Source organism: Lepidochelys kempii, chromosome 1 (genome assembly GCF_965140265.1).
Source record: "Lepidochelys kempii isolate rLepKem1 chromosome 1, rLepKem1.hap2, whole genome shotgun sequence".
In the NCBI taxonomy this organism is placed as follows: Eukaryota; Metazoa; Chordata; order Testudines; family Cheloniidae; genus Lepidochelys; species Lepidochelys kempii.
The window spans coordinates 220,321,157-220,345,878 of record NC_133256.1 but is presented as its reverse complement, the minus strand read 5'-3'; the positions used below and the strand labels follow the sequence as shown (position 1 = coordinate 220,345,878).

The 24,722-nt window shown below is 45.0% G+C and overlaps 1 protein-coding gene across 6 annotated transcripts in view; it reads left to right on the top strand.

Annotated features, from left to right (window-relative positions):
• The window catches only part of ANO2 (anoctamin 2), a 283,307-nt gene that overhangs the window by 17,493 nt on the left and 241,092 nt on the right, over nucleotides 1–24,722 (top strand). For all 6 annotated transcript variants that reach the window (XR_012155321.1, XM_073314969.1, XM_073314959.1 and 3 more), the window contains one exon: nucleotides 1,448–1,846. Coding sequence is in view for 5 of the 6 variants with exons in the window: in XM_073314969.1 (XP_073171070.1) it covers nucleotides 1,448–1,846 (399 nt within the window). In the remaining variant the exon portion in view is untranslated. The remainder of the gene's footprint in view (nucleotides 1–1,447; nucleotides 1,847–24,722) is intronic.

Here is a 24,722-nt window from a genome sequence, read left to right as displayed (position 1 = left end):
TCGTGAGCTACAGCTCGCTTCATCGGATGCATTTCCACTGAATGCATCCGATGAAGTGGGCTGTAGCTCACGAAAGCTTATGCTCAAATAAATTGGTTAGTCTCTAAGGTGCCACAAGTATTCCTGTTCTTTTTGCGAATACAGACTAACACGGCTGCTACTCTGAAACCTGTCATAAAAAGAAAGGAAATACAAAGTTAAATCATTCAACGCCCTATCTATACTACACTCATCAGTTCCTCTTCCCACTCTCAAATACTTCCCTCCACAACCCACATATCTTGACCCCAATCCCAAACAACTAACAGGTACATTTAAATCTGGCCACATTATTTGCTTATAAGATCATGTATTTCCATTAGCATTGGCATAACTTTCATAAACTACATTGTACCTAGTTCTGTATTGGCGTGTATGTAAGCCGGGCATGAAGTTAGATTGCAAATGGTGGCAGTGAGAGATGGTTTTCTAGACATCTTAGGAAAATTTATGTGAATAGGTGACCTATGTTGTGAGTAACTGTTCTAAATTTGGGATTAGATTTTAATGTAGAAATTACAGAATTGGAATCCACATTGATGTAATTTGGCTGTGGTCAGAGCTGAGGCTACATGGCTGCTGTTCATGTGTAGGGTGGAGATATGTGAGCTCTGGAAAGGAGGTCGCTGAGGTGGAGAAAAGAAACTGACGTAGTAGATAGAGTGTTGAATGGTTTAACTTTGTATTTCCTTTCTTTTTATGGTGTATGTTGGTGGGTCATACAGTCTACCAATCTCATCTCAAAGTTAATTCTAATGTATGTCAATATTGATATTATTCACCGTTTATAGCAGTCTATGTGAGAGTTGGTATTCTCTCTAACCTTCACTCCCCTATTGTCTCCCATATCCCCTCTGCCCAGACCCGTCCAGTCCTGCTGCTCCTGGCACTATAAAGAGCTGAACTCCATGTCCCAGCTCAGACCTCTGATTCCTGCCCTTCGTCCATGCATAGTGCAAATTGCCCCATGTTCCTCCTGAGCACAGTCTTGCTCCACAACATGCCCCCAATCCATAATTTGACCCCTACTTTCCTATTGCATTCATCTCTTAAATACTGATACATATGAGTGTAAGGTGTGAGTACAAAATCTTAAGGTACAGTGTCAGTATGTTTTCTCAGTATGTGTGTGTGACAGGGAGGTAAGTATATAGGTTTCTGTTGCCTTTTGGAAATAATGGCAGATTGGAAGTTGCTGGTTTTTGTCACAATTCTTGGTTTGCAGACAGAGGAGATGCTCTACGTTACTGAATCTGAGCTCTTGCTTCAATATTTCTCCTTTCCCATATCTACAGTTAATTCCCATCATTTACTTAGCTAAGGCTTTCACGTACCTGTACAAGAGTGAGGCCCTGAGCCCTGCTGCGTATGGGTTTGTCTCCCTGAGACTTGTCTATTTCTCTTTCAGAAAATTAACAATTACCTGGATGGGACCCAAGTGGGGGCCAGTGGTGGGACATCCCCAGGTGGGATGCATTTCAGGGACAGCAAGAGGAAAGTGGACTACGTCTTAGCCTATCACTACCGAAAACGTGCCTCTCAGCACCAGCGAGGCATTGGCTCCCTAGGTCCCTTGCACAGACTTTCCCCCTTGGCCATTATTTCTAATGGGGAGATGGGGAAAAGCCACTCTGAGCAACAGCAAAACCAGGGGCAGAATGCACCCCAGCAGCAACAAGTGCAGCCAGAGGCTCAGATGATCGAGATGAGCCCAGTGGATGCCCTAGAGGAGGAGAAACGGGAGCAGAGGGAGGAGTATGAGCACAACCTGGTGGAAGCTGGACTGGAGATAGAAAAAGACATTGAGGTAAGAGGACCAGGAGCATGGCACTGGGCTTCCCATCAGCAAAGGGTTGTCTTGTTTCAGTACTGAAAATGAGTATGTGGGGAGAAGAAATGCTAATTAACAGCTCAAGACACTGAACAGCTTGGATTCTGTTTTTTTGTTTGTTTGTTTGTTTGTTTTTCCCCATCAAATGTCATTACCAAAAGCACAGTGCAGCACAAACCTTTATGATTTAGTGCAGGCAAAGGTTTCAAGTCTATAGGAACATAAGCTAATTGTTCATGTTATAGAAACATTATACTTACTGGAGATGAAAATAAAGGACAGCCCTCTCTTCAAATGCAGATTATAGGCCTGATTGTCCTCTTCCGTAAGGCCTGATCTGAAGCCCACTGAATAGACATCCTTTCATTGGCTTCAAACCAGTGTGACTCCACTGAGGTTGCTCCTGACTGGGGGTGCGGGGGTATGTCTACACAACAGCTGAGAGGTGTGATTCCTAGCCAGCCCGAGCTAGCATGCTAAAAGTAGCAGCGTGGCCGTGGCAGCGTGGGCGGCAACTGGCTAGCTGCCTGAGTGCATTCCTGCCTGACTCCCTAGGTAGGTACTAGGGCAGCGAGCCCGAGTTGTGCCAGGTATGTCTACCTGAACTGGGACTCATACCACCCAACTCTGTGTAGACCTACCCTTACGCTGGTGTAAATGAGGAAAATCAGGCCCTGTGTTGCATTTTGACTTCTAATTAACCCATGGAAATTGCCCTCTGACCCCTCTTCTTTCATTGTTAGAAATGTGTCACAGATTCACTAGAGGTAAAGTATATACTGTGTCCATGTCTAGTGGCTAGTCCACACCAAGATAACAGACTACTTCTGCGCAAGCTAATGGAGTTTATCTTTTAGCTCTGTGCTTTGTACTAAAGATCCTTGGTTCACATCCCACTGACCAGCCAAGGAGAGGCTTGTTAAATATCTTTCAGAAGATGCACATGCTCAAAATATGGAAAAGAGGCTGGTTATGCTTTTTCTAGCATTGTGTTGATTGGAGCTGATTTATTTGATCACTGTTTATATTTAAAGTGTTATTGACCAGAAACTTGTAGTGAAATTTTACTAAACTAATTACTTTGCCATTTAATCGGAGGGGGGCTCTGATTGTGGTACTTAATCATAGAATATCAGGGTTGGAAGGGACCTCAGGAGGTCATGTAGTCCAACCTCCTGCTCAAAGCCTTGTTTTCTTTTCATAGTGAAAATATTTGGTGTCTAAATACTCATTACTTTTGCATTTAATTGCATTTTTTCTCCTTGAAACTAATTCACCACTAAGTATTATAAATGATTTCCATTTTTCTTTATCTTAATGTAATCCTTTAAAAATCTAATTATCTTCCTAAGTTATTACATGGAATACAAGGTGATGTTATGCCTCCTGTGGGCTTTCCCCCCACTCTTTTTCTGGATTTGGCGGAGTCTATTCATATTTGATCAGAAATATTCTTTTCGGTATAACTTTCTCAAAGCTGCCTTAACTTACATATTAGAGAGACAAGGTAGATGACATACCTTGTATTGGACCAACTTCTGTTGCTGAGAGACACAAGCTTTCGAGCTTACACAGAGCTCTTCTTCAGGTCTGGGAAACTAACTTAAAGCGTTACTGCTAACTACAAGGTTTGAACAGATTGTTTAACATAAGTAGTTAACAACATGTGTTTCAAGGGATCATTCAAGGTGAAGTGGCCTGTTAAAGCCCTTCCAGTCATAGTGGGCGGGGGAAGGTGTGTGTGTGTGTGGGGGGGGGGTGTTTGTTGTAATAAGGCATAAGGGAAGGTCATGCCTGACTAATCTAATCGCCTTTTATGATGAGATTACTGGTTCTGTGGATGAAGGGAAAGCAGTGGATGTATTGTTTCTTGACTTTAGCAAAGCTTTTGACACGGTCTCCCACAGTATTCTTGTCAGCAAGTTAAGGAAGTATGGGCTGGATGAATGCACTATAAGGTGGATAGAAAGCTGGCTAGATTGTCGGGCTCAACGGGTAGTGATCAATGGCTCCATGTCTAGTTGGCAGCCGGTGTCAAGTGGAGTGCCCCAAGGGTCGGTCCTGGGGCCGGTTTTGTTCAATATCTTCATAAATGATCTGGAGGATGGTGTGGATTGCACTCTCAGCAAATTTGCGGATGATACTAAACTGGGAGGAGTGGTAGATACGCTGGAGGGGAGGGATAGGATACAGAGGGACCTAGACAAATTGGAGGATTGGGCCAAAATAAATCTGATGAGGTTCAATAAGGATAAGTGCAGGGTCCTGCACTTAGGACGGAAGAACCCAATGCACAGCTACAGACTAGGGACCGAATGGCTAGGCAGCAGTTCTGCGGAAAAGGACCTAGGGGTGACAGTGGACGAGAAGCTGGATATGAGTCAGCAGTGTGCCCTTGTTGCCAAGAAGGCCAATGGCATTTGGGGATGTATAAGTAGGGGCATAGCGAGCAGATCGAGGGACGTGATCGTTCCCCTCTATTCGACATTGGTGAGGCCTCATCTGGAGTACTGTGTCCAGTTTTGGGCCCCACACTTCAAGAAGGATGTGGATAAATTGGAGAGAGTCCAGCGAAGGGCAACAAAAATGATTAGGGGACTGGAACACATGAGTTATGAGGAGAGGCTGAGGGAGCTGGGATTGTTTAGCCTGCAGAAGAGAAGAATGAGGGGGGATTTGATAGCTGCTTTCAACTACCTGAAAGGGGGTTCCAAAGAGGATGGTTCTAGACTGTTCTCAATGGTAGCAGATGGCAGAATGAGGAGTAATGGTCTCAAGTTGCAGTGGGGGAGGTTTAGATTGGATATTAGGAAAAACTTTTTCACTAAGAGGGTGGTGAAACACTGGAATGCGTTACCTAGGGAGGTGGTAGAATCTCCTTCCTTAGAGGTTTTTAAGGTCAGGCTTGACAAAGCCCTGGCTGGGATGATTTAACTGGGAATTGGTCCTGCTTCGAGCAGGGGGTTGGACTAGATGACCTTCTGGGGTCCCTTCCAACCCTGATATTCTATGATTCTATGATTCTATAAATCCAGTGTCTTTATTAAGACCATGATTTTTAGTGTCTAGCAAAGTTATGAATTTAAGCTCCCAGGCTGGTCTTTTGAAAGTGTTGTGCAGGTTTCCTTTGAAGATAAGGACTGATAGGTCAGATACAGAGTGATCACAGGTGAAATGGTGAATCTGTCTTTTTATCATTTTCTTGTGTGAGTTCATTTGAGAACGTAGTGATTTGTCTGGTTTCACCCTGGACACAGTTGCTATTGGGGCTTTTAGTGCATGGGATGAGGTACATCACATGTTTTGATAGGCATGTGGTGGACCAATGAATCTTGAAAGGTGTTGTGAGGGCTATTGATCATTGTAACAGTGGAGATATGTCTGCAAGTTTTGCGTCTGGTGCCACTTTGAGTTGGTATGTTTGGGTCTGTGGGGAGTTGCCTTCTGATGACGAGGTTGGGGGTTGTTTGAAGCCCAGAAGAGGGGGTTCAGAAAAGATTTCTTGTCATCGAGAATGGGTTGTAGCTGTTTGGTGATACCCCATATGGGTTCCATTGTGGGGTGGTAGTAACTAGAGGTGTGGTGTTGGAGGGGGTGGGTATTTCTGTATTGAAGCACGTTCTCTTGGGGTATTTGGGTGGCCCGTTCCAAACCCCCAACCTCTCCAAGCTCATCATCAGAAACAAGCTCCCCACAGACCAGGACACACCAGCTCAAAGTGGCACCAGACCTAAAAAGAGTAAACAGGATGACCCAAGTAATTATAGGCCCTTTCAATCTGACATTGATCTTTGACAAGATAAGGAAGTTGCTGATATGAGACTCGATTAATAAAGAATTAAAGGAGGGTAATATGACTAATGCTAATCAGCATGGATTTATGGGTAACAGATCCTGTCAAACTAACTTGATATCTTTTTTTGATTACAAGTTTAGGTGATAAAGGTAACAATGTTGATGTTTTATACTTGGATTTCTGTAAGGCATTTGACTTGGTGCCACATGACATTTTGATTAAAAAAATCAAAAAAGATATAAAATTAACATGACACACATTAAGTGCATTAAAAACCGGCTAACTGAGAGGGCTCAAAATGTAATTGTAAACAGAGAATCCTCATCAATCGGGTTTGTTTTAGTGGGGTCCCACAGGGATCTTTTCTTGGCCCTAAGCTATTTAACATTTTGATTAATGACCTGGAAGAAAACATAAAATCATCACTGATAAAGTTTACAGATGACACAAAAATTGAGACAGTGGTAAATAATTAGGAGGACAGGTCACGGATACACAGTGATCCGGATCACTTGGTAAACTGGATGCAGGCAAACTGTATGCAATTTAATATAGCTAAATGTAAATGTATACATCTAGCAACAAAGAATGTAGGCCATACTTACATGATGGGGGACTCTATCTTGAGAAGCAGTGACTCTGGAAAAAGGTTTGCGGGTTATGGTCAATGTTCCCTCTAATTTTTTCCATGTATGTGTGGAATGAATTTTTTTATGTGCACCAGTATGGAGGTGGTGTGTGGCCAAGAGGTTCGGAGTGTGGGAGGGGGTTCAGGGCTGGGGCAGAGGGTTGGGTGCAGTGGGTGAAGGCTCTGTCTGGGGGTGAGGGCTCTGGGGTGGAGCCAGGGATGAGGGGTTAAGGGTGTGGGAGGGGGGCTCGGGCTGGAGCAGAGGGTTAGGGTGTGGGGGGGTGAGGGCTCTAGCTGGGAGTGTGGGCTATAGGGTGAGGCCGGGGCTGAGAGGTTTGGGGTGTAGGCTGCCCCGGGGCTGTGGTGGGGAGGGGTGCCTCTCCCCCCTGCATAGCCATTGATTGCCTGCTGCGCGGTCATACAGCTTAGAGGGAACTTAAGTTGTGGTGGCTAATCAGCTGAATATGAGTTCCCAGTGCTCTGCTGAGGCCAAATGGGCTATGTAATCCTTGGTTACATAAACTGGGAAATCTTGAGTAGGAGCAGAGATGTTATTTTACTTCTGTATTTGGCACTGGTGCAACTGCTGCTGGAATACTGTGGCCAGTTTTGGTGTCCACAATTCAAGAAGGATGTTGATAAATTGGAGGAGAGGATTCAGAGAAGAGCCACGTTAATGAATAAAAGATTAGAAAACATGACTTCTAGTGATAGACTCAATGAGCTCAAACTATTCAGCTTAACAAAGAGAAGGTTAAAGGGTGACCTGATTACAGTCCATAAGTATCTACATGGAGAACACATATTTCATAATGGGTGCATCAGTCTAGCAGTCTAGAACACAATCTAATGGCTGGAAGCTGAGGCTAGACAAATTCAGACTGGAAATAAGTGAACATTTTTAACAGTGAGAGTAATTAGCCATTGAAACAACTTACCAAGAGTCATGGTGGATTCTTTATCACTAACAATTTTTAAATCAAGACTGGGTATTTTTCTGAAAGATCTGCTCTAGGATTTATTTTGGGGAAGTTCTATGACCTGGGTTATACCAGAGGTCAGATTAGATTGTTGCTATGGTCCCTTCCGGTCTTGGAATCTGTGAACTGTCTTGAATAATACATTGAGTAATAATACTTAATGCTTTCTATCCATAGATCTCAAAGCAAACTCCTTTACAAAGGAGTTCAACATCATTCTCTCCATTTTACAGATGGAGAAAACCAAGGCACAGACAGAAGTAAACAATAGCTGCCAGGTAGAGCTGTTCAGCACACTTTTTTGTCAAAACTTTGATAGTGGGAAAATGGCCATAAGCATTGCTTGTGTTGAATAGAATGAGGGGCTGATTCGAAAATGTCTTTGTTATTTCAGTATTTTGCAAAGATGTGTGAGTGCCATAAAGTCAAGAGAAATCTAAGATGGAAGAGACCTACTAACCCACATATTATCTCTGCTTTGGGGGTCTAATGCAGGGATTCTTCTCTCTGGCATATTTCTGCTGGTTTATGTGGTCTGTAGTTGGGTTTGTTTAGTTTTTTTCCTTTCCTCACATCTGTCTGGTTGATGGGATCGTTTTCTTATAGCATTACCAATAGTTGGACTTCTCTGAATATAGGGCTTCCCTGATCCATGTTTCACTGTCCTAACATCCCTGCTTCTTTAGATGCTCTGGGCCAGATGCTGGGATGTGGGTGATCTACAGCTCAGAGCATTGTCTGCAAAGATGGCTGAAAACACACCTTTTTAACTTCCTTGATACAGCTATTGTGCGTGACCGGCCCCACTTTTGAGTCGGAGCAGTGCTCAGGATCCTCTAACTTACATCCGATTGCAAGTGGTGCCAAGGGGGAAAAGCCTCAGTTACAGATTGGCATGGATTATGGGGCATCCTGGCTGAGGACTCTCTCCTTCAGCAACACCAGCTTTTTTCTGATATGCTAGTAGTAGTGGAGGCAAATAGAATAAGAGCCCCTATGATGGCTCAATACTAATGATGATCATCCTTGCACTGACTGGGGTTGTCCTCCTGAGGCTGGACACAGTGGCTTTAGGGCCAAATTCCACAGTAGTATGGCATACTGCCGCCACCCCACTCCTAGCTTTCTGCATTCTGGACAATAAAACAAGGATTTAGATGGTCATGCCATTATCAATAAAGGAAGGACATTGTATCAGTGCCCTAGGGCAGTGGCTCTCAACCTTTCCAGACTACTGTATCCCTTTCAGGAGTCTGATTTGTCTCACGTACCCCCAAGTTTCACTTCACTTAAAAACTACTTGCTTACAAAATCAAACATAAAAATACAAAGGTGTCACAGCACACACTATTACTGAAAAATTGCTTCCTTTCTCATCCTTACCATATAATTATAAAATAAATCAATTGGAATATAACTATTGTACTTACATTTCAGTGTATAAAGTGTGACAGGGTAAGGCCAGATGGCTACAGGAGAGGGATCGAAGGCAGATATATTAGCCCCAGATTAAGTAGGTCCCTTTCCCCTGGGTAAGGTAACAGGGAAGGTTCCAGAACAATCAGGAACTTTCTGGAAATAATTAAGGCAGACAGGCTGATTAGAACACGTGCAGCCAATCAAGAAGCTGCTTGAATCAATTAAGACAGGCAGGCTAATCAAGGCACCTGGGTTTAAAAAGGACCTCACTTCAGTTTGTGGTGTGCATGTGAGGAGCTGGGAGCAAGAGGCCCAAGAAGCTGAGAGTGAGAAGGCGTACTACTGGAAGACTGAGAAGTACAACCATTATCAGACATCAGGAGGAAGGTCCTGTGGTGAGAATAAAGAAGGTGTTGGGAGGAGGCCATGGGGAAGTAGCCCAGGGAGTTGTAGCTGTCTCACAGCTGTTCCAGGAGGCACTCTAGACAGCTGCATTCCACAGGGCCCTGGGCTGGAACCCAGAGTAGAAGGTGGGTTTTCCCCTCCATTCTCCCAACTCCCTACTTGATACTGGACTGTGGGTTCCAGAGGGGAAGGTCTCTGACCTGTTCCCCAATCCACTAGGTGGATCAGCAGAGACTGCAGGGATTATTCTTCTTCCTTTTCCCCGTGGTGTCCAGTAATGAGGCTAACTGAGTGAACGGCAGATTTGAGCCACAAAAGTGGCCAAACTGAGGGCTGCCATGAACCTCTGAGGCGAGCAAATCCGCCAATAAGTGCAGGACCCACCAAGGCAGAGGAGAAACTTTGTCAAAATAGAGAGCAGTATAAACAAGTCATTGTCTGTATGAAATTTTAGTTTGTACTGACTTTGCTAGTGCTTTTTATGGAGCCTGTTATAAAACTAGACAAATATCTAGATAAGTTTATGTACCCCCTGGAAGATCTCTGAGTATCCCCACTAACCTAGGATACACCTACTAAGGCTTGCAGCTCTTTGGTCACCTTATGGTTTTTTAATAGCAACTGGTCAGCATATGGGAAACAATATGCACTTTGAGCTGAAAAGTAGCTTAATCCTATGATCTCTGTTAACCCTGCTTTGTAATTACCCTGAGCATCATTAACTTACAGGAACCTATCTCAGTATCTTGAACAGCTGACTAGTTGGTCCACGCACCTCACAGCTGACTAGAGTTCATACAGTCATTGTTTTTGTTGGCTAAATGACTTTAAATGCCAGGAGTTTCACTGCTAGACCAAAATGTAATGTGACTTTTAAAATCAAGTTTCCCTTTTTTATTTTCTTTCCACAATTTTCTTCTTCTAGAGGCTGGAATATAAAATGTTTTCTATTTAAACAGATGCCTTCATCTGGAAAACAAATATACTTCCCATGTTTTAGCTTGGCATCTTAATATGGCTTTCACGTTTATTTTGTATCTAATGATAAATAAGTGGATAAGGCAGGTATCTGATAAGCTAGCAATTCAAATAATGAACCAGCTTTGAGACACTAAATTGATTCAGGAATTGTTTTTATAATAAAGAACCCAGACTATAAAGAGCCCCACTGTAGAGATCAGGCATAGCCAGAGTGCCTAGTTCTCTTTTAGGAACCTTTGGGTGCTAACTGTCTCCAATGTGAGGAAGGTCACAGAATCATGCTTGTGGGTGGGGGCACAAGTTAATATGAGGCATGGAGTGGGTGGAGCAGGTCACTGAGGGAATGGGGAGGGAATCATTTGATGGGAAGACATGTCACTATGTGGAGTAGGAGAGAATGGCTTAGGAGGTGGAGGGTACTTTGCAAGCTTGGAGAAGGAGACTGTCTAAAGGGACATTTGATTATTGGGATCCATGGTTATTCCTCCTATTACCTCTCACCCTAGCTTTGCAGCATCTCTCTTTTCCTCTCAGTGATCCACAGAACACTTTCTCACTAATGCTGACTTTGGACCCAGATATGCCACCTACCTTCTTCGTCAATTCTGGGCACACAATGTGCGATGGTGAAAGGGGTGTAATCATACATGGCCCCTATTTCTGTAAATTTCTTGGAAATCCATGAGGTAGCGGGTGACAGGCAGATGCATCTGGATCAAGACCTGAAACATCGGGGGTTGAGTATACTTTGAGGAGAGTGCCCAGAGAGCTACCACAGTAGATGGGACAAGAGTGTATAGGGGTTGCTTGTGAAGTGTCCAGTGGACCAGTTATACTGAGAACAGGACAGAATCCTCATTTCAATATAATAATCTAGAATACCACCAAATGAGGTGTGACAGGATCGGGCCAGATGGCTACAGGAGAGTGATAGAAGGCAGATATATTAGCCCCAGGTTGAGTAGGTCCCTTTTCCCTGAGTAAGGTAACAGGGAAGGTTCCAGAACAATCAGGAACTTTCTGGAAACAATTAAGACAGGCTGATTAGAACACCTGCAGCCAATCAAGAAGCTGCTAGAATCAGTTAAGGCTGGCTAATCAGGGCACCTGAGTTTAAAAAGGACCTCACTTCAGTTTGTGGCGCGTGTGAGGAGCTGAGAGTGAGAATGTGTACTGTTGGAGGACTGAGGAACGCAAGCATTATCAGACACCAGGAGGAAGGTCCTATGGTGAGGATAAAGAAGGTGTTGGGAGGAGGCCATGGGGAAGTAGCCCAGGGAGTTGTAGCTATCTCACAGCTGTTCCAGGAGGCACTCTAGACAGCTGTCTTCCACAGGGCTCTGGGCTGGAACTCGGAGTAGAGGGCAGGCTCGGGTTCCCCCTAAACTTCCCAACTCTTGGTCAGACACAGGAGAGGTTGAAAATGGCCAAACTGAGGGCGGCCGTGAATCTCCGAGGCGAGCAAATCCGCCAATAAGCGCAGGACCCCCCAAGGCAGAGGAGGAACTTTGTCACAACTGGTGTCAGGGGTGGGATCTGGTGTACACAGCACGGCAGAAGGAGGGTGTGTGGGGGTTTTTTTTCCCGCACCACAATGGAGGACATAGTGTGGGCACTGATCAAGCCATAGCTGCGCAGCAGGAGGCTACCCATGTCCAGGCAGCTGCCCAACAGGAGGCAGTGTGGCTGCTGCAAGAGACTAATCACCTGCTGATGGACCAGGCTGCTCCAGATCAGGCTACATTGCGGGAACTGGTAAACCAGGTAAAGGCCCTTACAGAGCTGAACCGCTGCCATGATGGGACGCAGATCATGCGGGCCAGCAATTAGCTGCAGAAAATGATGTGGGAGGATGATGTAGAGGCATACTTCCTGGCCTTTGAGAGGACAGCCCTGCAGGAGGCTTGGCCCCAAGAACAGTGGTCTGACATCCTCGCTCCATTCCTGTGTGGGGAGGCCCAGAAGGCCTACTATGATTTGCCTGAAGGGGCTGCTGCAGACTACTTCCAGCTGAAAGCAGAGATCCTGGCCAGATCTGGGGTAATGACCGCAGTGCAGGCCCAGCGATATCATGAGTGGAGGTACCAGGAAAACAAAATCCTGCAGTCCCAATTATATGACCTCATCCATCTCCACGAAAGTGGTTACGAACTGAGTCCCAGAGTCTGGAGGAGATACTAAATGTTCTGCTCATCGACCCGTACATGAGAGGACTACTGCCAGACCTTTGCACCTGGGTAAGCCAGAACAAACCCTCCACCTACGACGAGGTTGTTGCACTGGTAGAAAGGCGAAGGACAGCGAGGGACCTGACCCGACCAATTAAGGAAGAAGTACCCCGGGTTAAAGTAGCAGCACCAAGCCCTAGAGCTCGGGTGACTGGGCCACTAGGAGAGCCCAGGTGGAAAAAGAGAGGGGCTGAAGGCCCACCAGAAGCCACAAAGAGTCGGATCCCTGAGGGGGAAGAGGATCATGATGTTAGAGTGCCCAAACCAAGAGACCAGTGAACGCCTAGGGCTCCACACAGATGTTACACCTGCGGGGAGTGGGGACACATAGCTGCACATAGTCCCAATGCTGAGGAGCCTATGCAGTGTAACCTGGGGAACTGGGCAGACCCATGCTCCCTAATCCACCTTGTGGGGGTCTCACTAACCCCACATATGTACACCAGACCAGCTAAATGGGGTAGAGACCACAGCACTGGTTGATTCGGGGAGTGCTATCATGCTTGACTTGGGGAAGCTTGTGAAGCGTAGTTAGCTGCTGTGGGCTAAGCATACGGGGATAACATGTGTCCATGGGACAGTTGGTTATTACCCCACCATCCCAGTAAAAATCGAGATTCAGGGGAATACTACTAAGGTAGCAGCAGGTGTAGTCCCTAAACTCCCATACCTGGTGCTCATAGGGAGGGACTTCCCAGGGTTTGGAGACTTACTCCCGGTAGGGGAATTGGAGAAAGGGGGAAGCCCTGAAGTTAGTGAGGCATCCACAGTAGACTGTAAACCCCAATCTTCTCTGAAATATCCCCAGATTTGTTCTCCACTCCCAGACAGGGTAGAAAGTCAAAAAGGGAAAGGAGGGCAGCTAAGTCCTTGAGAACCCGAATACTGGACCAAAGCCAGAGAGTCACTCTCGTAGGTAGGTGGACCCGAGCAGCTGAAAAGGAGGCCAGCCAGGAGGGAGAAGCACCTGAGTCTGACCCACACCCTAACGCCTCTGAACCAGTAGAGACAACAGAGACTGGCCCTCTAGTTCTCGGGAGAGGAAATTTTGGATGGGACCAGGCTGAAGACCCGAAGTATGACAACATGAGGAAGGAGGTGACTGAAATAGATGGGGTCCCCATGGAAGGGAAAACCCAGGGACCAGGACCCTACTTCATAATGAAGAAGAATCTCTTTTATACCGGGTTGCACCAGTACCGGGGCAGAAGGTACAGCAGATCCTAGTACTTCAAAACACCAGAATGCTGTATTAAGTCTTGCCCATAGTCATCTTTTGGGGGGGCATTTGGGGGTAGAGAAGACCGTGGCACAGGTCCTGTGACGATTCTTCTGGCCCAGAGTACATGAAGTGCAGAGGTACTGTGCGTCCTGACCGGAGTGTCAGCTGCACAGTCCCCGTCCCCACTTGAGGGCACCTTTAGTACCCGTTCCCATCATAGAGGTCCCCTTCGAGCGAATAGCCATGGACCTAGTGGGCCTCCGGGAGAAGACAGCCCAGGGCCACCAATATATACTTGTTGTTCTGGATTATGCTACTCGCTACCCAGAAGCCATCCCCTAGTGGAACACAGCCTCTAAAATGATAGCTAAAGAGTTGGTGGGGATCTTTGCCCGAGTGGGGTTACCAAAGGAGATATTAACAGACCAAGGTACTCCATTTATGTCAAAGCTAATGAAGGACCTTTGTATGCTGCTCCTTATACATACCCTGAGAACCTCCGTCTATTATCCGCAGACCGATGGGCTGGTAGAAAGGTTTAACCGAATCCTCAAGGCAATGGTAAGGAAAGTGATGTGAGAATGGTTAGCCCGGGTCACCCCTATTGTACGGGAACATTTGGAAAAGGCGCAGGAGGCCCAGCGAACCCATTACAATCGTCAGGCAAAAGTCCGACCGTTCCAACCAGAGGATCGGGTGATCATGTTGGTACCCACGGCAGAAAGCAAGCTTTTGGCCCAATGGCAGGAACCCTATGAGGTGGCTGAACCTGTGGGGGAAGTAATCTACTAGGTGCAGCAGCCAGGACGCCGGAAACAAGAACAAATTTATCACATAAACCTCTTAAAGCCTTGGTACCAATGAGAGTCGTGTGTAGTGGCCCAAGAGACCCCGATCCAGGGAAATAACATGCTGGAGCAGATCAGGATATCCACTGATCTGACACTAAACCAGAAGAAGGAGGTAACTGAGATGATCAACCGATACCAGGACGTGTTTTCAACCAAACCAGGTCGGACCACCAAAGCATATCACCACATTATCACAGACCCTGGAGCAAAGGTAACTTTAAGGCCCTATTGGGTCCCAGCAGCAAAAAGGGAGGAGATCAAGGCAGAGGTAAAAAGGATGTTGGAGCTGGGAGTCATCAAAGAGTTCCACAGTCAGTGTTCAAGCTCGATTGTGTTGGTGCCCAAACCTGATGGCACCACTAGGTTTTGTAATGACTTTCGCCAGCTGAATGAGAGATCCAAAGTCGATGCATACCCCATATCAATGAGTTAGTTGACCGCCTGAGCAATGCCCGATTTTTGACCACCCTAGATTTAACAAAGGGATACTGGCAGATTCCCCTTGCCAAAGATGTGAAAGAAAAGACGGCATTCTCTACCCGAAAGGGTCTGTTTCAACATATTATTCTTCCTTTTGGACTGCATGGGGCACCTGCCACCTTCCAGCGTCTTATGGACAAGCTCATACGGCCCCATACAAGTTATGCAGCGCCATACCTGGACGATGTGATTATTCACACCCCCGACTGGGAAACCCACTTGGAAAAGGTGGAAGCAGTTCTGGACATGCTGGCCTCACAGCCAACCCAGCCAAGTGTGCTATAGGGCTAGCTGAGGCTAAATACCTTGGCTACATTGTAGGAAGAGGCATGGTCAAGCTCCAACTAAATAAACTAGAGGCTATCCAAAATTGGGCCCGGCTGAATCGGAAAAAGCAAGCCCAGGCATTCCTGGGTATGGTGGGGTAGTACCGACGATTTATTCCCCATTTTGCTACCAGAGCGAGTCCCCTGACAGACCTGATAAAAGCCCGGGGTCCGGACATGGTGAAGTAGACAGATGCCGCAGAGAAAGCATTCATGGATCTACGGACAGCCCTCTGCAGTAACCCCGTGCTTATAGCCCCAGACTTCAACAAAGAATTCATTTTACAGACAGATGCATCTGAAGTAGGATTGGGAGCTGTCCTATCATAGATGGTCGGAGATGAAGAACACCCAATCCTCTACCTGAGCAGGAAACTCCTCCCGAGAGAGCAAAAGTATGCCGTGGTTGAAAGAGAGTGCCTAGCTGTGAAACAGGCCATGGAAACACTATGTTATTACATTCTGGGACAACAGTTTACCCTTGTGACTGACCATGCACCCCTCCAGTGGATGCAGCAAAATAAAGAGAAGAACGCAAGGGTGACCAGATGGTTCCTGTCCCTACACCCTTTCCAATTCACCATACAACATCGGGCTGGAAGCCACCATGGCAATGCAGATGGCTTGTCACGAGTACACTGCCTGACATTCCAAGTTGCCCAACCCCGTGGTGTTGAGTGGGCCGGGGGGGTGGGGGGGGATATGTGACAGGGTCAGGCCAGATGGCTACAGGAGAGTGATAGAAGACAGATATATTAGCCCCAGGTTGAGTAGGTCCCTTTTCCCTAGGTAAGGTAAGAGGGAAGGTTCTAGAACAATCAGGAACTTTCTGGAAACAATTAAGACAGACAGGCTGATTAGAACACCTGCAGCCAATCAAGAAGCTGCTAGAATCAATTAAGGTTGGCTAATCAGGGCACCTGAGTTTAAAAAGGACCTCACTTCAGTCTGTGGCATGCGTGTGAGGAGCTGGGAAGAGGCACTAGGAGCTGAGAGTGAGAACGTGTACTGTTGGAGGACTGAGGAGTACAAGCATTATCAGACACCAGGAGGAAGATCCTATGGTGAGGATAAAGAAGGTGTTGGGAGGAGGCCATGGGGAAGTAGCCCAGGGAGTTGTAGCTGTCTCACAGCTGTTCCAGGAGGTGCTCTAGACAGCTGCATTCCACAGGGCCCTGGGTTGGAACCCGGAGTAAAGGGTGGGCTCGGGTTCCCCCCAAACTTCCCAACTCTTGGTCAGACACAGGAGGGGTTGACCTGGACTGTGGGTTCATGGAAAACAGCCAAACTGAGGCTGTGAATCTCCGAGGTGAGCAAATCCGTCAGTAAGTGCAGGACCCCCCAAGGCAGAAGAGGAACTTTGTCACAGAGGGCAGTGCCAATGAACCGGGACCTCTAGCCTCTTATTCCCACTATCAGTAAGAGAGAGTTGTTTTTTTTTCCAGTAAATCGGTGAATCCATAGCATCATAGAAGATTAGGGTTGGAAGAGACGTCAGAATGTCATTTAGTCCAACCCATTGCTCAAAGCAGGAACAACACCAACTAAATCATCCCAGCCAGGGCTTTGTCAGCCTTGGCCTTAAAAATCCTGAGGATGGAGTTTCCACCACCTCCCTAGGTAACCCATTCCAGTGCTTCACCACCCTCCTAGTGAAATAGTTTTTCCTAATATCCAACCTAGACCTCCTGCACTGCAACTTGAGACCATTGTTCCTTGTTCTGTCATCTGCCACCACTGAGAACAGCCGAGCTCCATCCCCTTTGGAACCTCCCTTCAGGTGGTTGAAGGCTGCTATCAAATCCCCCCTCACTCTTCTCTTCTGCAGACTAAATATGCCCTGTTCCCTCAGCCTCTCCTCATAAGTTGCGCCCCAGCCCCCTAATAATTTTTGTTGCCCCCCTCTGAAGGGGATGTAGCTAGCCACGGGGGGCTGTCATGTTGGGAGCCCAAGGGAGGCATGGAGGAGTATAAGGAAGAGACTCTTTCATCCTCATTAAATATTTGAAATGCAGACAATTTTCTTGCGATTAACTTCTAAGTGCTAAACACTTTCACTGTAGATAAAAGGCTCCCCTTCTATCATCCTCCAGCTCCATATCCACTAAGGTATAATTCACCTCTCCCCTGGCAGGTAAGGAATTTCCAGCCAGTTCCCAAAGACCTTAGAGTCTTCCCACACTCATTATCACTCTGCTCCTCCCAAACTTGAATACCCCCACCCTTAATAGTACCCCCTTGTTTTGTTCTCTGCTGGAAATTATGCTATTGGATGTATATTGTTTATTAAACGTATAGTAAAGATTTCAAAAGGCATATAGCCCCAGTGTACAGCATGTCACAATTCTAGATGTTTTCTTATAGTTTGTTGTGATGGTGGAGTAGAAGAACATTTTTATGAATGACTGCTCTGTTTGGTGTTATGAAGGGAGATGATTATACAGTGCTGTAGATTCGTTTATTAATAGGTAGAACTAATAAGCTTATATTTTTCACTATTATGTGGCAACTAGCACAGGCCCAGGTCCTATAAGCACATGATCACCTGTTTAATTTTATGTAGATGAGTAACTTTTCCCTTCCTCCTTCAAAAGTGACGTGCAGTTAAAACCATAGTAAAATCCTGTTTCCAAGCAGTCTGTGCCAGAATCCCAACTCCAGGTTCTTTAGCATGTCTCTGTGAGCTCCAAAAGAAGATCAGCAGATTACATGCTTCCTTATGCTTAACTGGCAGGATTACAAGCACCGCCAGTCAAACAAAACCTGATTAACACGTACTGGTGCTAGATAAGCACTGCAGTAGGGAATTCACAAGGGCCAGCTTTGGGCAGGGTGCTGTTGGCCCAGTAATGTTCCACCCTCAACCCCTAAGGGTCAATAAACCCCATCCCCTTCCTCTGTCAGTTCACTCCAGTATTATGAACTGGTTGGGATGCTCTAGGAATGAACACCCTGTATTTCACCTATCGTGGAGCATCAGTAGTTAACTTAAACTAGAATTGCATTGCTGCTTTAATGACAACAAATGCAAGGTGGTACAGTATTCAACCATTTTTATGTATGGCAAAGTTATCATAGGAATAGAAATGGGAAGGCATTTGAGATACATCTCGGCATTTTGACAGAATGGATCGATTTACAGCCCATTGTAAATGAAAGTGACATTGCTAAATAGCATTTAGCAGATGTAGGTACCTTTTAAAGTGTTACCCTTTTCAAAGATAAGTACAAATAACTTTCCACCTCTGGAGCTGGGAGTGGATGACAGGGGATGGATCTCTCGATGATTGTCTGTTTTGTTCGTTCCCTCTGAAGCACCTGGCATTGGCCACTGTCAGGATACTGGGCTAGATGGAACATTGGTCTAACCTAATATGGCCATTCTTATGTTTTTTTCTGTGCTTCCTGGACCTACCTGACAGGACCTCCCATAGCTCCAAAATTCTAGGGTATATATCTAAACCTCCTTGACTAGAATGTGGTATAATCCACCCCCACCAAGGTGGTGCAGAGTCCCATAGTGCCTCTAGACATGAGCTCGTGTTTCATTATTGATAGCCTGGTTGCTGCAGCATACATCAGAGCAGACTGTAGTTTTGGCTGGATTCTTGTAGGTTGATGTTCTGAGGAACTCATTCAGAAAACAGTTTTGTGAATTCAAAGTAAACCATTTACCCATCCTGGGTTTTAAAGAAAATAGTCTGTGATACAACTAGATTTGATGAGAGGAAAGTAAATTGTCCTTTTCTGTGACTCTGTGGCACTCCCCATTTGCCAATCTGTGAGCTCTAAGTGAGACATAGATCTGGAGAAGGCTGTGTCTGGCATCTCTTGTCTGCCTTGGAGAGGGAAGGCAACAATAGCCAGGACAACCTCCCTGCTCATTATTCAGAGCACAGGGCTTCTTCTTTGTCTGTCTTCATCCCCTCTGTGTCTCTTGTTGGGTACCTGTCTGCTGAGAGGCACAGCCACATCTCCTTTGAGAACTCATAAAGCTAGAGCAGGAACAGTTATTTTCTTGGATTCACAGCTGTCTTCTGTGGTATATTTGCCAGTAACATCTTCCCAAAAGTACAGAGCCACTTTTCTTTCTTTTACCAGCTGGAATTATCACATTTAAAAAATACCATATATATATTTCCTAATACTGTCTCCCCGTCAAAGTGCTTGCTGTCATTGTCACAGGGCAGGGAGAGGAGGTGAGTCTACACGATACTCTCTATTGAGGTGTGGTCAACACTGTGAAGAGGTTGGCGAGCCTGTGTTCTGTTGGTTCCAGCATATCTGTACCTGGTGTATCAGTGACTGGACCTCTTCCCAAGTTGTTGGACATGCCAGTCCTTCAGAAATTGATTGAAAATTATCAATTATTTCTCAAACAAAATTTTCCAAAGTGTTCATTTGAGGTTTTTAAAAAAAATGCTGGGACATTTTTTGTTTCATTTCCCCCTCCCCAGTTTTTGAAGATTATTTTCATTTTTTAAAAAAGTTTGTTTTCATACACTGAAAACTCCGCCCCCCCCGCCACCCCCCCCCCAAATCTTTTTATTGAAAAACTAGAAACCTTTTTAATCAAAAATGAAAATTTTGGTGAAAACATTTTTCATAATTTTTAAAAAAAATATTGCAATGAGAGAATATCCGCCAGCTCTATTTAAAAGTACACAGATATGATTAGACTACTGTAGAGTAGTGAAGCGCTGGAATAATTACCTCTTTCCTTCTATTTTATGAAGATCGTTTATAAAGGCACTTTAATCTCTTTGGAAATATGAAATCCTCTCCAAGTACCCAGTATTACTGCTATATTTGCCATAAAATGTACACTGATTTAAATTACAGGAACAGATTCATAGATTCATAGATTCATAGATATTTAGGTCAGAAGGGACCATTATGATCATCTAGTCTGACCTCCTGCACAATGCAGGCCACAGAATTTCACCCACCACTCCTAAAAAAGACCTCACACCTATATCTGTGCTATTGAAGTCCTCAAATTGTAGTTTGAAGACCTCAAGGAGCAGAGAATCCTCCAGCAAGTGACCCGTGCCCCATGCTACAGAGGAAGGCGAAAAACCTCCAGGGCCTTCCAATCTGCCCTGGAGGAAAATTCCTTCCCGACCCCAAATATGGCGATCAGCTAAACCCTGAGCATATGGGCAAGATTCATCAGCCAGATACTGCAGAAAATTCTTTCCCGGGTAACTTGGATCTTACCCCATCTAAAAACCCATCACAGGCCATTGGGCCTATTTACCATGAATATTTAATTACCAAAACCATGTTATCCCATCATACCATCTCCTCCATAAACTTATCGAGTTTAATCTTAAAGCAAGATAGATCTTTTGCCCCCACTACTTCCCTCGGAAGGCTATTCCAAAACTTCACTCCTCTGATGGTTAGAAACCTTCGTCTAATTTCTAATCTAAATTTCCTAGTGGCCAGTTTATATCAGATGAAGTAACAGGTTACATTTGTTTCTTAAAAGAGTAAGGAAACTAATTTTGGGCCTGATTCTGCTGTCCATGTTCATGTTGACTAATACCTTATCCAAACCAATGGAACTATTTGCAGAGTATAGTACTACTCAACGAGAGTCAAGGTGAGAGAATCAGGTCCTCTGTAGCTTTTGGAGGCAGGTACCATATATGTCTCTCTGTTAGAGCAGCATTCGGAACAAAAGAGTGTAGTGCTACTTAGGGCTCTTGCTGTCCCCACAGTATAAATATTTGATTCTTACATTCCAACATCTCTAGTTGTGGAACTATTAATTAGCTAAAACTGTTAATTAGCTCTGCCCAAAAAAGGATACAGTCTAAATATTAGAGTCCCCTAAAAACTAGGTCACCAGCTTCATCAGCTGACCTGATGTTACTGTCTGCTGGCTGTTTAGCTTTTGTGAAATGAATTAGTTGTCGCCATCTAATTTTTAGTGGACAAATTGTTTTTTCCTGTGCTGTCACTCATATTTGGGAGGAAGTCCCCATAACTATTTGCAAAGACAACTCATTGTCCTTCAAATCTCTCCATAAAACTCTCCTTTGTCGTAAGGCCTACTAAAAACTTGACAACGGTTAGGCTGCTGGTGTGCTGAGATCACTGCCTGTCATGCTGACCAATGCTGTCTCGTTGTTTGTTTGCACTTCCCTCTCAGCCTGTATCCATCTGTTTGTCTCTTTTCTTACGCTTCTACTATAACATCTTTGGGGCAGTGTGTGTCTTTTTGTTCTGTGTTTGTTCAGGACCAAGCACTGTGAGGACCCATTGTGGGTGCATGACTGGGTGCTACCTCAATACGAATAATGAATAATTTGATTGTTGTTGTTAATAACAGCAAATTAGCCAAGTTGAGTGCCTGTGGTTTCAGAGCTGAAAATTTCAAATTTTCAATCCAGTTGCTTCTTATTAATAATTGTGGAGTGATTAGAACAGGGTCTGTCTCTCTAATATGGTGTGTTTATGTGTGTGTTAGATAATTCAGGGCAACTTTTCTGCTGACGTAAGTGGTGAACAGAGCCATTATCAATGTGGATCAAAATTATTTCAAACGGATTTGGAAACAATTGAGGCATGAGCTCAGAAACTGGCTTGTGCATATTAACAAAAATAATTACTTCACAACACCTATGTAGATGCTAAGTATTAAATATTATTCCAATTTTACAGAAGGGAAACTGAGAAACAGAGGTGGAGGGGTAAGTGACCTGATTTCAGGCAACTGGAGTTGTGGGTGAGTATCCAGCACCTCCTAAAATGTAGGACATCTGTAGTGGAGCTGGATGTAGACTGTGTCGCTAACTCCCATTCTGTGTGCTAATCAAAGATCATCCTGAATAGGCATCTATAATTACTTGCCTCACATTCTGCATCCTCTAGGATTGGTCGGTTGCCATGGACATTTGTGCCTGACCACCCGCCCCCCCACTGGACCAAGACTACATTAGCAGAGCTGTCATTAGAAATCACTAGTTCCTGGCTTTCATGGGTAGTCCACAAGATCATACTGCCTCTCTCTAGCATTTTCATGTAAAATGTACTGAACTAACAGAAATGAGGCTAAAGAACAGCCAAAGGAATGATAACATGAAAGATGACAAGCCTCAATAAGGAAAAGGATCTGGGGTGAGAGAGGATAGAAACAAAATGCCATCAGCTCAGTGTCTGGCACAATTATTTTAAAAGGCTCTTGGATGTATAAATAGAACACAAACTGGAAGATCTTATTATGGCTTTCTACAGAGAGGTCTGAGTCCACACCTAGAATACTGGGAGCAGCCTTGGGCACCATGTTACATACTATGAAGGGAAGGGAAAAGTAGTCAAGAAAATGACAAATGACCTCTATGGTTATAACTGTGTGGATAGGTTATTAATTAGATACTATAGTTCACTTATCTAAAACTCCATGGAGTATATTCCTCTCCTACCCCTCCAAAGGAAAAAAAAGGGACAAGTATTTAGAAGAAAAATCATAAAGTTACATATGCTAGCAAGAAAAATGGATGGACCCAGAACCTAGCTAGATCTCCTGGTCCCGTTTCATCATGAAATATTATATGTCACATATGTTAGTGCAGTAAATGCATGTATTTTATAACAATGAACAGCCTTGGGTTTAATTTTCTCATCACCACTCCTGAAAGTGAACTGTCATTGCTATATCTAGAAATAGGTATATGCAATAATTTTTGTGGAACATGCGTCTTCCCAGTTTGTTCAATCCTTCATACACATATATTTGGTGGCGGTGGTGGCAGGAGGGAATGGAAAAATCCTATTCTGCTCAGAATTCAAATAATCTGGAGTAATGTGAGTTTCCCTTCTGGCTAACCTGGGGCTAGAACCCAGTTTTCTAACGTGGCTGACCGCCTCCACTACCCTATCAATATGAATATGCAAAATCTATGTGCTTGGCTAGGCCAGTGGTAAAATGAAGCTATTCCCACCTGCCCACCTTTAGAAAATTCAGAGAGACCCAGAGATGACCCACTCAACAACTACCACATCCTCTCATGGATCCCAGCACAGAGAGCTTTGCTCTTGTTTGTTTGCTCTTGTAGAAAGGGCCGGGGGGGGGGAGGTGGGGAGGGAGGGAAACGGGGACAAACACCTGCCCAGCTTGTTCGTCAATCAGTCCCTGAAAACAGTTTTTAATTATCAATTGTTTTGTTTGCAGCAGAAATTAATCTGTAAATTAAATCCACAGAGACATTGAGAAGAGCAGGGCTAACAGCACTTCTGGGATGGCCAACTCTACAGGTGACACTGTAGTAACTAGAAAGCCTGCAGAGGAGACTAGAAGGATGCAGAGGAAATAATGTTCCAGCAGAAAGTTCAGATCAGGGTAATATCGTTAATATTCAGTGTGTTCCCCCCCCCCAGGGCAAAATAAAGTGTGGGGGAGAAAGGGTCTACATCAGAGGTTTTCAGCCTGGTGGGATGTGTGGAATGGGAGGTCATGGTGATTCTGAGCTTCCCATATAGCTAAATTGGAGGTGTGTCCTGGGTAGAAGGGAGTTGGATCTGGGTATGGCAAAGGTGAGGTGGAGTTGGGGGAGGGGAAGGGGTTATAGTGTACAAAATAACTTGAGAACCACTGAGCTCAGTGATTCCCAGCCCACTGCGGGTGCACAAGAGAGGGGTGATAGTGTAAGTCTGCTTAACGCCCTCCACCTCTTCTGATCCTGCATCAGGCCTGGGCACAAAGGACCTGTGGTCAGGGAGCAAGTTGAGCACTGCAGAGGCCCTAGACTTTGTAAAAGAGTTAGGGTGTATGCCCTTGCCCCCTTGAGCAAAAGTTCTGCATGGCTGGGTAAACACGCTGTGTCGGGGGTGTTGCACTGGCTGCACTCTTCCTGCCCCAGTGTTGCTGTAGCTGCCACTGGGGCAGGGAGCTTCTGAAGTTCCCTAAGACAGCCAGGGGCTTCAGAGCCATGGTCTAGCCTGAAGTGTGTATTCTAGTGATGAGAGATATGACCTAACCACTTTATGAGAGTCCTTAAATTGCTATTTTAGTATTAAAGTTCAGTTTAATATTCCTAGATAAAGGAACAATGTAAAGCTGGAGTTAAGGTTGGAAGGAAATATTGGTTACGTAAGGCTAAATAGCATCACAAGAACATTGTCATTATCCCCAAAACAAACACAGCAAATCCAAGGAAAAATAATCCAAACTCACTAAGGTATGGAAATGCACGGTGAAGGCACCCAAACATCCTTACTGCTGCCCTGTAGTGATTCAGCAACTGGCAGGAATCAAACTACCACGAAGAGACATTTCAATGATGTTTTCAGTAACATCTTGTGTTACCGTTATTAATGCACAATATTATAGTGGGTGTGGGTGGGTGTGAAGAAATGGGAAATATAACGGACACTAATAGCAAAAACTATGAGGAGTCCTTGTGGCACCTTAGAGACTAACAAATTTATTTGGGCATAAGCTTTCTTGGGCTAAAACCCACTTCATCAGATAAAGAAAGTAACAGAACGCCACTAGCCATCACCTACAGCCCCCCAACTAAAACCTT